Below are 14,969 nucleotides of genomic sequence, written 5' to 3'. Positions count from 1 at the left end.
TCAAACATAACAATTTATCATGCTATCACATAATCATTTAATCAAATAATCACATATTAATTACCTTAGGTGATAACCAGGATCCGGTTATCACACCTTAAAATCACAATTGTGATTTTAAGGTTGTTGAATCTATCCTTACCAAACAAATCACCCTTATTTAGCAATCCATCACTTCTCTTGAAACCTTATCAAGGGAAAACACCACCCGCCTAAATTCCCTCTAAAGTCTGGTGACCCAAAACCACAACTACCATAATAACCTCATGGTCACCAGATTTGACTCCCTCTCCTTACAAATAACAGCCATCGACGCATCTATCGCCTCACTATCCACCACCATACAAACCATAATCCCACCATCAACTCCCACCCCTTCCTCTGCAGCCCCACCAACAAATGAAGCCTTTACTTCCTTTGCTGCAGAGGTGAAAGAACTTATATCTTCTCTAGCCACTTCCATACCCACCAGTTCCATACCTGCCACTACCATACCCCCAACTACCGCTGCTGCTTCTTCCTCCTCGGAGTTGGTCTCTAAGGCTGATGTCCAATCATTCAAAGTGACAATAATCTCTAAGTTCAACGAGATCAATGCCAGATTTGTGAAGAAAGCCACCGAGCCAGCTACCGCCCTTCAAATCAGACTCTCACAACAACAAGCTCAAATCGATATCCTCCTTCGTCAGGTAGAAGAAGATCGAAGACAGATGGGTCTTAAGCTTTATGTTTCATCACTTCGAAAGAAGAAAGAGGTTTTCTACCTCTTGCTCTGCAGAGAGGCCTCCCAAGCGTCCAAGGCATAAAGACCAAGACCCCGGTACCAAGGTCTAGGTCCTCATGAGGGGGAGACACCGTCTATCACACCAATGACCAACTCTTCAGCTCCACCACAACAACCATCTGCTCCATCAACGTCCAAAGCTCAAGAACTAGAGGTGAGGGAACCAGAGGCTCAACCCTCTGAGGATGTACATGATGTAAATATTCTAACTTTTCCCACCATTATTTTTGTAGCATCCACCTCCTTTATCACCAATTCAACCAGAACCCTAACCAGAACCAAAACTATACAACAAGAAATCACCTAAACTACCCAACCAGAACCTCAACCAAAACCTATCACTATACAACCAGAAATCACCCAAACCACCCAACCAGAACCTCAACCGAAAATGCCCTCATACAACCAGAAACCACCCAAACAGAACCCATCCAACCAGAACTATCACCCATACCAACAGTGCTTACCGTCATCCCTTCCTTCCCAAGGTAGCCTCCATCCATTCACAGGGTACAAGAAGTCATCACCTAAATGGAAACATTATGTAGACGTCTAGAGGTGCTACTTAGAGAACCCATAATGATGGAGAATATTCATAAATATCTCTACCATGATCATGATGAACATATAGTCTTAAATCCTCCAAACCTATCCCCCGAATCCATGAACTTGATCAGGCACCGGTTCGTGAGACAACACACTCAACCGTCAAACATCGTCTTTCAAACGAAGGAATAAATACGGTCCATGATATCAAGCTTTGGACTTTTGCTAACAAATCCATCAAGTACATTAGTGTTTTCAATGACAACGACATGATAAACCTTAACCCATAGGACTTGATAGATCTATATGGATACACTACTCAATGAGAGGATCGCAGGATAAGGTATGGGATGGCTGAGAGGGTGATCATAGAGACGATGGGGACTCTAGTCAAGTTTAGAGCAAAGAATGATTTTCATATAGTGCTTGAACTTGGCATCAAAAGACTTTTTTGCACAACTCCAAATGAAGACTTTCTTGGACTGCAGGAGAAGCGCTCTGCCGCTGTCTTCACTCAACTAGAATTGGGCTTAGTTTTCAAGAACGAATTTGGCACCAAGAAGTTCTTCCGTTTGACTGAGGCCTTCAAGTATTCAACTGATATGCTTGAATGGTTTCAGAAGATCATTCCAAGAAAGACTAAGCAGAAACTATGTGCCAAGGAGAAAAGGAACATAGCTAATTCATGGGGTCTTTACAGTCATAAGATATAGAAGACCGATGATGCGCTTTTGGAAAATTTTCAATGGAGACCATGGATGACATGTAATTTTTCTATCCCTTTTACTTTGGTACTGTATGAAACAATCGTATTAATGAAAATGAAATATTTTTGACAAAAAGGATGTTTCCTTTAGTATAGCTTATTGTGCATAGATAGCTATTTGTTTGTCGTTCATAGATAGTTTTTTTTTTGATTACTTAGGGGGAGATTATTAAAGCCCATCACTCTCATATGTAACAGTAATGAAAAATGTACTAAGTATGGAACTCTGGAAACCCGATGGAAGGAGTTGAAAAGATTCTAAGTGCTGAAGACAAACTAGAGATGCAATGAAGATCTAGAGAGGTTATGAAGACCTGAAGTAGTTAACCTGATAATCATTCACTTATGAAGAGTTCATCAGGTCGATGAACTTAGCCTTTCCATAACCCCTCTGGTTTTACAGCAACTGAAGAATCTTCAAGTGTCAAACATTGTTTGATCACATATACTCTAGCAAGTATATACATGAAGAATCATGATTGTACACACTACCTGAAGACGGTCGGAGATGACTCATCGCCAGCATGAATTCGGTTATTCTAGGTAGTTAGAGATAACCTCCATCTTTCTAGATAAATATATTCTCCTCGTTTATCTCATACATATCTCATACTAGATTGTTATCTCTTAGACTAGATTGCTAGTATAAATAACATTCATATGTCTTGAGAAAGGTTGACACCTTCTCATTATTGTTACTATAGTGAAATCATTTGAAAGCTTCATAGGTTCTTGAATTTCATTCAAGTTGTTCATCACTTTCTTCATCCAAGCGATAGATTTAGGTTCTTTTACTTCAATCTTCGTGTTAAATTGAGAGATCTAGGATCGACATCAACATATGCTCCAATCGTTTGTGTCCTAATAGTTGTATCAGGTGCTAGATTCGATGTGCACACAAATGATGTCGTAGACTGGGGCAATGGTCTACTTATTTCAATGTCCACACTCTCCGAGTGAGAGATGGATAACATATGTGGTTCATCCCCATGACTTAATGAAAGTTACACCTGCTGAGAGGTGCTAGAGTGGATGGGAGGGGTGTGCATTTGCGTAGCTGGGTCCATTACGGCTTGTTCAATACCGGATCCCAATGGATGAGATCCGATAGTAGATCAAATACATATACGCATAGATAAATTTATTTCAATAAAAACATATAAATTTGAATATTAAGCCATTCGGATTAAATAGAATAACAAAAAAAGATAAACATTAATTCTAAATATAAAAAATCATGATTTTATTTTATGAAAAATCGTATGGAAAAGTAATACCTGGATACTCGAGCAATATATACTCGGAAAATATTAATTTTACTCATATATATAGAGAGATAAAGAAAGAGATAGAGAGAATCAATATATGGATACTCTGGATCCTTGTTGAGAGAGAGTGGAGGAGCCATAGGAGTCTTCATAGATGAGCTGTTAGAGAGATCAAACTTTTTGAGATTCAACTGATGATATCCATTCTTTGTAAAAGAAATTCCAAGATTGATGCGACGTTATTGATGATTTGTACTTTCTCAAAATACTTTGATAAATATGCCATCTACAAAGTCGTTGTTTAGCATTGGAAAATACATCATTATATGCTTTTATCAACGCCAACTCTCGATCTGTCACGATAACATGCGGGGGATGCACATCCGTCCATTGTCTTTTTGAGACAATTCAATGCCCATGTATAGTTGGATTCTTTTTCTTTATGCGTAAAAACAATGCTATGCAAAGAGTCATATTAGTTGATATTACATTAACAATCTCAAGGAGGGGCATCTTATATCTGTTCGTTTTATACGTGGCATCCATCAACAACACGTGTGGAAATGCACGCCACAACGTCAATGATATTGGATGAATGAAAAATAAATCTTCCAACTGATTAGAGTTATTTACACGCGCCTCATGTATGTAGCCTTCTTCCTACAAAAATGAGATGACAACTTGCATTTGAGTTCTACCTTCATGTTCGGTCGCCCAAAATTTTTGATGTGCATTGTATATTATTTTGAGTGTAGACACGTTATCTGGAATCTTCTCCTTCAATGAAATTATTATTTGAATATTCAAAAACTTAAATAAGAATCGATTAGTTATTTTTTAAGTTTTAAAGTCGGAAAAAGATGATGGATTATTTTCTGAATTTTTAAAGTTGCCAAAGGATTAATGATATATTTTATAAAAATATAGATAAAATGAAAATTAAGAATTTGCATATGAATATTTAAAGTTTTTATTTGATTTTTATAAGGACAAACTATACGACTATATACATATGCAGGGGCAGATGCATGTTGAAGGCATTGGGGTCCTGGGCCCCAACAAAATAAATTTTAGAAACCCATGATTTTTTTTACTTATAGTTTTTAACTTAATATGATTAGTCCCCCAATAAGATAATCATGAAGGCCCCCACTACCATATAGCCTTCCATTTCCTTTCCTGACTTCACACAGTTCACGGTCTTCACGACTTCACCTGCTGGCGCACACGGACACGACACATCGACCATCGCTACCTCCGCTCGTCGGCACTCGACGCGGCTCATCGCTGCTTGCTTCCTCTTCACTTCCTGTCTTCCTCCTTCCCTCTTCGGATCTTCATCTTCCTGTTCAGATGCTTCTTCCTTCCTGGATAGTGGACATTGAAGCAACCAGGGGCGGATGCATGTTGAAGGCATTGGGGTCCTGGGCCCCCAACAAAATAAATTTTAGAACCCACGTTTTTTTTACTTAGAGTTTTTAACTTAATATGATTGGCCCCCCAATAAGATAATCATGAAGTCCCCCACTACCATTTAGCCTTCCATTTCCTTTCCTAACTTCACACAGTTCACGGTCTTCACGACTTCACTTGCTAACGCACACAGACACGACACATCGGCTATCGCTACCTCCACTCGTCGGCGCTCGACGCGGCCCATCGTTGTTTGCTTCTTCTTCACTTCCTGTCTTCCTCCTTCCCTCTTCGGATCTTCATCTTCCTACTTGGCCGCTTCTTCCTTCCTGGACAGTGGACATTGAAGCAATTGTTTTTTTTCCTACCTCCTACAACTACTCCAATTCGGGTAATAATTTTGATTTCCAAATTCCAATATTTAGTTTTTATTGACTTTGATTTTGTTGTTTGCTTCACAATTGGTGATTTGGTAAATGCTTTATGTTAGGTTAATTTTGCAATTTTGTAGGCAAATGGAAATGTTAGGTTAATTTTGCAATTTTGTAGGCAAATGAAAATGTTACTATTGATAAAGATAAACCATTGATTTTTGTCTTGTTATTGTTATTGCTAAAAAAAATGGAAAGATTTTTTAAAAGTGAAGCATCAACACCTGAATCGAGCTCTGATCCTTCGATGCCCTACGAAATTGATTTGAACGATCTTCCTTGGGATCTAGCCGATAGGAAAAAGATTTCGGAATATCATCCTAATCAAAGGGATGAAATAAGGAGAAAATACTTGCTTAGAGGACCTTGTCAACCACGGGGTCATGCATTTCCAAAAAAATTTGTCAGGAGTAAATGAAGACATTTTTGTCTGGCTTGGTTTGATCAATACGCTAATTGGTTGGAGTATAGTGTAAAAACGGATAGAGCTTTTTGTTTGTGCTGTTATTTGTTTAGAGATCATTACGTAGGACAATGTGGGAATGATGCTTTTGTAACAGATGGCGTTAATAGTTGGAATAAAACGGAAAGACTTGGTCTTTATATTGGCGACATTAATAGTTTTCACAATAGAGCACTTAAGAAAAGTGAGGATCTAATGAGCCAAGATCGATCTATTGCCGTTGCCTTTCATAAGCAAACTGAGAAGGAGAAGAATGAGCACCGAATACGATAAATGCTTCAGTTAAGGTCTGTAGATTCTTGTTGAAGAATGCATTGCCCTTTCGTGGTCACGATGAATCTGAAAAAATGCTTCAAAGAATAATCAAATGGTGTCTCCAAGTATTCAAAAATATATTGCTGCTTGTTTTGCAAATCAAATACTCAAATCCATTYGTAAAGAAGTTGGTGATGATGTGTTCTCATTGCTAGTTGATGAGTCTAGTGACGTTTCTAAGAAGGAACAAATGGCGGTGGTTTTACAATATGTTGATGTACGTGGTATTGTTAAGGAGAGATTTTTTGGTATTGTTCATGTGACGGGGACATCTTCTTCAATTCTTAAATCTGCCATTGATACTTTATTTGCTGAACATGCATTGAGTTTGAAACGAGTAAAATGGCAAGGTTATGATGGAGCAAGCAATATGCGCGGTGAGTTCAATGGATTAAAGGCCTTGATCTTGAATAAAAATAGCTCGGCATATTATATCCATTGTTTTGCTCTCCAACTTCAATTAGTTGTTGTAGCGGTTGCAAATAAACATGACAGAGTTGAGAACTTTTTTAATATGTTAGGAATGGTGATCAATGTGGTGAATGCTTCTTGCAAGCGTAAAGACATGTTTCGACAAAGTTACAAAGATAAAGTGCAAGAAACAATTGGAAAGTGTGAAATTGAAACTGGAACAGAGAAATACCAAGAGCTTTCTCTTATACAGCCAGAGATACACGGTGGGGTTCTCATTACAAAACCATTTTGAGCTTGATTGCTTTGTTTCCGAATGTTGTTGAAGTGCTCCAGTATGTTGAAGAGGACGGGGATAATGGTTTTAGTCGCACTCAAGCAACTGGTATTTTAACATATTTGAAGACATTTGATTTCGTGATTTATTTGCATTTGATGTTTCATATTTTAGAGGTCACAGACTTGTTGTCACGGGCTCTTCAAAAAAAAGGATCAAGATATTTTGGAAGCGGTTTCATTGATAAGAGGAACCAAACAACTATTGCAACAATTTAGAGAAACTAGTTTTGATCCACTTTTGAAGAACATGTATTCTTTTTGTGAAGCAAATGGTATTAAAGCTTTGGATATGGAAGACCGTTATTCAAAAAACGAAAGACAAATGACCAACATCACCAATCGTCATTATTACAAATTTGATATGTTCAACACTATTTGTGGACATGCAAATTCAAGAGTTTGGGGATCGATTTAGTGAGGTAAGTACTGAATTGCTTAAAAATATAGCAGCTTTGAGTCCATGTGATTTATTTTCACAGTTCAATGTATCAGATTTATTGAAGTTGAGTAAGTTGTATCATCAAGATTTTAGTCATATGAAAATTATCGCTCTTGAGAAACAACTTAACATGTACTATTTGATTGTGCGTCAAGATGAAAGATTTGCCGATTTGAGTGGTATTGCCGAGCTCGCTAGATTGCTAGTGGAAACAAAAAAAATAAAACTTATCCTCTAGTATATCGGTTATTGAAAGTAGCTTTAATTTTGCCAGTTGCTACCGTAACAGTCGAAAGATGTTTTTCTGCTATGAAGATTGTGAAGTCAGATTTGCGCAACAAAATCGGTRATGAATTTTTGAATGCTGCAATGATATGTACTATAGAAAAAGAAGCACTTCTCACAGTTTCAAATGATGATGTAATTACTCAATTCCAAAAGATGAAGAGTCGTATGGCACACTTGTAAGAGGTAATTTTTTTTATCATTTTTGTATAAAATTGAAGTTAGTTATTATTTTATCTTATATCATGCCTCCTATAATATATTTTTGCGTCACTCTACATATGATTAAAATTTGTAAAATTATAAATTAAATAAAATATTATTTTTTATAAATAAGAAGGCTTATTGTCTTTTCAATTTATTGGTTTTAAATATGATTAATATATAATAAAAATAAAAATTATAATTATTACCTATAGATCGTTCCTCCATAGAAAGGTGACGGTTGCTGTGGAGGAAAATGGCTCAACTCAGCACCCACTTGGATGCTTCAACTACGCTAACCGCTTATATCTTGTCAGAAGGAAACCCTACACCATCTTCAATATCATCAATTTCAAATTCACAGCCACCTTTAGTAAGCTTTTCGAAATTAACATTCAATTGTGGCTTCTCAAATTTGGAAAGCAGATCGAAAAAGGATGATTTTTCCATTTCTCAATTACTTATCTATGCAAATTCGTTGAACGATTCATCGACGATTGATGTGATTTGATCTGATCATCGGTGAGTTCTGCCAAGTCTGTGCTTCTTTCTCCTGTTTCTTTCTATTCTCTGATTGACCTTCAATGTATACTATCTATTTATTGTTGATCACATGATTCACATATTGTTGTTTTGGTGCACATATATTCCTCATCATCTTGCCTTGAATGAATCATAAATTGACGCCACTTGTTGGCGACTTTCACTTTCAACCCGATTCACGGCTTGTCCTTTACCGCCAGTCATTCTGAAGAACACGGAGTCCATCGTTTTTTTTTTGAAGATTTAAAACACGGAGTCCATCGTTTTTTTTAAGATTTAAACACGGGTAACATAAGGGCCGTCCTTGGGGCTGTTAAATCTGTCATTCAGAACAGGGCCCCAATAATTTGGGGCCGAAAATTTACAGCCCATCTATGATCTACCTATGTATTCGACCAAATTCAGATTACTCCTTCGATGTATCGATTTTCATGGCCAATTTCACAGCGGCTAAGGGTTCGATAAATCGATTTTCACGACCGATTTCACAGCGGTTAAGGGTTTGATAAATCGATTTTCACGGCCGATTTCATACCTGACCAGTCGCCTCGATCTCCGGTCTCCTCTCTGTCCGCGATTGTCGATTGAATTATTCAAAGATAGCTGATGAATCGGTTTCAAATATGCAACCACAACGGTCAGGTTTTAGATGATTTTTGTTAATTATAAGTACATGTTTGGTCGATTTGTTGATTACTCGTTATCTGATTGTTATTCGCTATTCTTAAATCTCATAATCTCAACAATTTATTGGTCGATTACTCGATTGTTTTTTGTTGATTTCATCCGTCAATCTGTCATCCGTGTTGGTCACTTGGTAACTTGGTTGGACTGTTGGTGAGTGAGCAATTGGTCGATTTAACCTAATTCCTATGATTATGATTTATTGATTTATCTGTCAATCTGTCATTTGTGTTCGCCTTTTGTCTGTATACACATTACACAGAAAATCCAACTGATACCTCAAAAGAGGAACTGAATTAGATTAGAAAATGAATAAGAAAATTTGTTAACAAATTGGATGATGTCATACCATATGAGGCCATTGTCTTGAAAGGTGTGGATGAATCACAAACAGTTTCCTTAATGCCACTATGCCAGTTTAGTGATGGAATTTGATCTTATGTGCTCTTGATGATTAATCTCCCTTAAAAGTTAAAACATGAAAGAACTGGAAAAAGGGTGTTAGGAAATATGTAGCAAATAACCAAAATCATAATAAACTCCACCAAATTCTGCCCTGTTCTAATTTCCCTAATTTTGTATATGATTCTACKATCCTACCAAAATATTTGCTGTTAGTGATCAACAAATGCATTCAGCTACGATAATKAAGTTAATTACGRATTTATGGTTATAAAAATACTTAAACACATAACTATTAGATGTTACATTGTTACTTTGTCTTGCTGTTTTTATTTATAAGACTTTYAATATAACATGAGCTTTTGTATTTAACTTTTGTTCGTTTTGTTTACCAATCTACTTATACTTTTTATAATAATCTAACAGGGCCTCCAAAAAGGTTAGGACGGCCCTGGGTAACATGATAGCATGAACTCGAAGTAGACCATAAATTTGACATATCCTCATCGAATGATATTGGGAAAGGAGTAAGAAAATTTGAAATTGAAGGTTACATTCTGATTGCATTTTACCACTTTCAAAATTTCAAACACCAATCGCACAGACACTCTTTCAATTGAAACCCCATGAATCTACTCTTGTGTTTAGGTTTTTCCTACGGAATTTTGGCAAGTTAACGAGGAAAAGAAGTCACGAGGAACTTGATTCGTAAGCAATTACAGGATGGGGAATGTGTTCGAGTCAGTCTTTTCAGGGATCGGGCATGTAATTGGAAGTTTATTCAGTTCTCGACTTGATTTTCTCTCCGGCAAGTCTTGCAGGTAAATCCATCATCTTTTCTACTACATCACATCTCTCTGTATCATTTAATCCTATGTGGTCTTATGATCAATCCGCTCTAATGTATTAGTTACCATACGTGATGGAGGGAGCACCATATGTTTGATGAATTGCTAGTGAGATGCATATCATTCTAACCTGATTTGTGAATTTAAATTCAATTTAATTGCTGAACTAATGTGTGGTTYTTGATTATCGATCAGCGTGGTGTGCGGTCYAACATGGGATTTGACTTGTTACATTGAAAATTTCTGCATTGAACATTTGCTGAAATTCTTCGCAGTTTCTTTGTTGTTCTACGTCGGTGAGTTAATTCAAAATTTTCAGGTAGCCAAATGCTAAGATTATGCATAAATTTCTCTGTCTACTTATACACATACTAGGCTAGGAATCAGGGGTGCTTTCTGAACCYTGCCGGGACACTGGATGTACTGTGTGCACATCCTATGCTGCATTGATCTATCCTCGGAAATCTTGATTTTTATGGCTATGAGAGAAAGTAGACAAGACATCATTAATAGGTTCTTTTTCTTCRATGGAGCACATTAAGCAAAAGGTAGAAASACGATAATACTTGAGYGTAAGTATATTCTATTTTATATTCGTGAATKGTAGGATAATGTCTTTCCTTAATTGTTTTYGTTTTGAGCAAATTCCATGAAGATATAAAGTACTTTAGTCTGGTTTCTATTTTGTGTTACATACTATTAAAACCTTTATTTTGGTACTTAAGATATGATATCAACATTAGAAGGAGCTGTTTGCCAAAGGCTAACCGGGCAAACACTTGCTACCTTATCGGGCGAACATGACAAGAACCGAGAATCTTACCCGGTAAGAGGCATGCCAAGGTCCGAGAATCTTACCCGGTAAGTGTTGGTGGTGACTCTTAAGAGACGCTTACCAACAATCTTACTATGCTATTTTGATGGCTGAGAATTTCCCCCGGTAAGATAGTGAGGGTGGTGGCTCTTACCCGCTACGTGCTTACCTGGTCATTGTTGGTAAACAACCCCTAAGTACGTTACACAAAATAGGAAGTGAACCGAAGGAAAAGCATCCTCATATTTAAATTAGGTACTTAAATGTTTGAGATGTCACGTTTGAGGTACCAAAATGAAATCTTGGAAGTATGATACATAAAATATGAATCATAACAACGTACATTGCTTTTTCATTCAATTTTCTGCTTTTGTTTGACTGGTATGCACACATAGACATAGATGTAGCTTGTGACTTTTAGAATTTCCATGCCCCAGTATCCCATATGTCATGCGCTTTATACCCCACACCTCAAATTCTTTCAGACACAACCTCTTCCTCTTGATGCAACTGAAAACATTTATGTACATGTTACCCCAGGCCTAAGTTTCGGGTGTATACACTGCGTTTGTTTGTTTTTTATATACATGTAGGGTTTAATGAAATTCTGAAGAAAAACCAGAAGTTGAAGGCAATCCCTTTTAACCCATATCTTGCTTTGTTTTCTTTGATATGTTTGCAGTTCTGCTATTGCTGTATTTGTTGTACAAGCTTGGGGTATGTCATTGCCTTTGTCGAAATTCGTGCAAAATGATTTGGGCATGCTTGTCGACAATTTTCTTAGGCTGGGTSCATGGATGCTATTGGCTATGTCGTATGCTGCGTAAGGTCAAACGTGAACGCARAAGACATCTGAGAGACATTGAAATGCTKGACATGAGTATCAGAAGTGATCAGGATACAGACATGGAAATAAGCAGCACTGGTAGATGGAGAAGGTCATCTTACCGACTACGAGACCACAAGCGAAATCATTTGAGAAGATCGTTAAGGCCTAGGAGCCACCGGGTTCGTCTAGGTGTTGATGGTGATTCGATTTAYGCCACAAAAAGAAAACACATCAGGCACGGTGATATTCGAGTTATTCAAACATCAAGCTTTGCGCGAAGGGGGAGAAATCACAAGAGATCAAGACATCTACAGAAGAGGACATGACGTTTTAACATCAAGTGATGTACATATGAATTAGCAAGTAAAAGTTGGCAAAATGGGAAACTGTGTGCTTCTCCCATACTTGTTACTATACACAACAAATATGAAAGCAAGATATGCTTCTTAGCCTTTGCTCAAACAATTAGTCCTTGAAACAGTTCCTACATTCACCTCGACTTCCATATCCTTTACAACATCCATATCTAAGATGTCATATATATTGATACATGTCATATAGAAACCTTTTATGTTATAAACCCTATGAACTAATTTAGACCACACATAAATAACTTCTATATTTATCGTAAGTAATTTATCTATCGCTTCCTAAAAACCTAATTTTCCTCATTTGATATCACTTGATTGGTGTAATGTTTCGTTGGTAAAATGACACTATATTCAAAGACATACCAACCTCATGTGTTTCATTGGTGAAACAACACAACACTGTACTATAAAACATATATCAACCCACAACATTGGTGAAACAACATTTTTGTTTCATTGGTGAAACATCATTGTTGTTGTTTCAAAAGCAAAACAAAAAATGAGTCTATAATAAAGATAACTAGTGCTCGGCACCGTGCGTTGCACGGTGATCATAACACATGTCAAGTAATATACAAAAAATTGTGAACCACATTAATATCCCTATACTTAAAAATTGAAAATACTAAATTTTCATAGTGCATTTATAACTCTTCCAATACTTCAAGGCATCCTTCTCGTTTCATGTACTTAACTATTTTTCAGTAATTTCTATTCTCATTAATATGGATTAAGATTCAAGTAAAATTCAACCACAATTAATGATTTAAAAATATTAAATTCTAATTTGTCAGATCAATATTTTATAGCATTATATATTAATTTAGTTAATTAATTAATTTAACTTTTAATAAGGATTTTTTTTTTGTAAAAAGATGATTAACCAAAAATCCTATGTTAGGAGACTCAGCCAAATAAGTTAAGCACTATGAGTTTAGAGAATCATTTAATGAGAGTCAGCCCTATAAATTGCCACATAGATATCTCAATCTTCCTTTATATATCTATCATACAGTGTCATTGTTTTATCTACCTATCAATATAGGATAGACAAAACTAATCACAATTCAAGATTAAATAATACTCGATCTTAGGGTGTCACATTGATGTTGTGGTTCTTATTTTTAAATATAGAAAGAATAAAGATTACCCTTCTTGCAAAAAGAGAGTTGGCCAAAATGAACCAACCCCATGTGTTCAGAGGGTTGACCATAATGCTCTAACCACAGGTGTTAAGAGAATCAACCAAGAGGAACCAACCTCATGAGTTGTCACAAAGGCATCTGGACCTTATTTTATATATCCAACATTTTTTGTCAATCTTTCAACTCTCAATCAGTGTGGGATATATAAAACTCAATTACAATTTAAGATTGAAAATATTCAATTATTAGGGTACCGCATCAACAGTTCCGCTTCTTACTTTCAAAAACAAATTAAAATTATCTCTTCAATTAATATTTAATATAGATTAATTTTGTCACAAATGAGTCAACCGTATATGTTTGTAAGTTCAGTCAAAATGATCCAACCACATGAGTTTAGACAATTGCTCGTGAGTTTAGACAATTGCTCCAAACATTTAAAGATAAACATGGCTTATATAGCCAAATAAACCTTTTAATTTTCAAAAGGAACTCATATTTATCTTATATACTCATTTTTCTCATTGACGTATCAATTTCTAATCAATGTGGATACCAAAATCCAACCACAATACAAGAATTTTAAAATATTTGGTTTTAATGATGCCACATTATTTTCTAGCTTTCTTTTGTATTGATATATTGATTTTTTTTATATAGACAACTTTTTTGCAAATAGAGGGTTTGTCAAAATGAACAAACCCCATGAATTAGAAGGTTAACCAACATGAACCAGTGATATGAGTTTATAAGATTAGCCAAGAGAACCCAATCCCATGAGTCAAAATAAAGACACATCAACCTCCTCTTATGTACCTACCTTTAATTGTCGATCGTTCATCTCTCTATTAATGTGGGATACGCAAACTCAACCTTAATGCAAGAAATATATAATACTCAATTTCTTAGGGTGACACATCATTTCTTGTAAATCTTACTTATTTATAGAGAGAGCCCTATATATATAAAGATTTTATATAAATGTGACCATTTTTCAAACAAAGGGTTGGCCAAAATAAACCAACCACATGAGTTTGGAGGGTTAGCCAATATGAGCTAATAATATGAGTTTATAGGATTAGCCAAGAGAATCAAACCCCATGAGTTAAAATAAAGACATATCAACCTCATTTCATATACCTACCATCAATTGACAATCTTTCATCTCTCCATCAATGTGGGATGCACAAAACTCAACCTCTATGCAAGAAATATAGAATACTCAATTCTTAAGGTGCCAAATCATTTCTTGTGGATCTTACTTTTATATGTAAAGAAAATTGAACATATACATACATATATATATATATATATAGAGGTTGGTTATTATACAACCCTTGACATTCGTACAACCAATACAACCCAATTTCAACCGTCCATTTCATTTGATTAATATGTGATTTTGATTGTTTCCTAATATAAAGTATTGATCATAATTAATGAACCATATTCATCTTCCACAAATATTCAAATCATAATAAATGAACTCTTATCATTTCCATAAATATCTCAATTTATTGGGTTGCATTGGTTGTACAAATGCGATGAGTTGTATTTGACACAAACTCTCTCTCTCTCTCTCTCTCTCTCTATATATATATATATATATATATATATTGATGATTGTAAACACAATTTATTTTTATATAATAAGATTTATTTTGCAATC

General features: G+C 35.8%; 2 protein-coding genes across 2 annotated transcripts; both read left to right on the top strand.

The window, feature by feature from the left end:
* Positions 1–6,038: 6,038 nt before the first annotated feature.
* On the top strand, positions 6,039–6,692 carry LOC112516242 (zinc finger MYM-type protein 1-like). The gene has a single exon (XM_025123260.1). The coding sequence runs from the start codon at positions 6,039–6,041 to the stop codon at positions 6,690–6,692; it is 654 nt and encodes a 217-aa protein (XP_024979028.1).
* Positions 6,693–9,939: 3,247 nt separating this feature from the next.
* On the top strand, positions 9,940–12,110 carry LOC112516241. The gene is made up of 3 exons (XM_025123258.1): positions 9,940–10,114; positions 10,337–10,437; positions 11,638–12,110. The coding sequence occupies exons 1-3, from the start codon at positions 10,017–10,019 to the stop codon at positions 12,108–12,110; spliced, it is 672 nt and encodes a 223-aa protein (XP_024979026.1). The 5' UTR covers positions 9,940–10,016.
* Positions 12,111–14,969: the final 2,859 nt, after the last annotated feature.

Source organism: Cynara cardunculus, assembly GCF_001531365.2.
Source record: "Cynara cardunculus var. scolymus isolate 2C chromosome LG 8, CcrdV1, whole genome shotgun sequence".
Lineage (NCBI taxonomy): Eukaryota > Viridiplantae > Streptophyta > Magnoliopsida > Asterales > Asteraceae > Cynara > Cynara cardunculus.
Note: the sequence above shows the minus strand (reverse complement) of the source record. Positions and strands in the feature narration are given on the sequence as shown.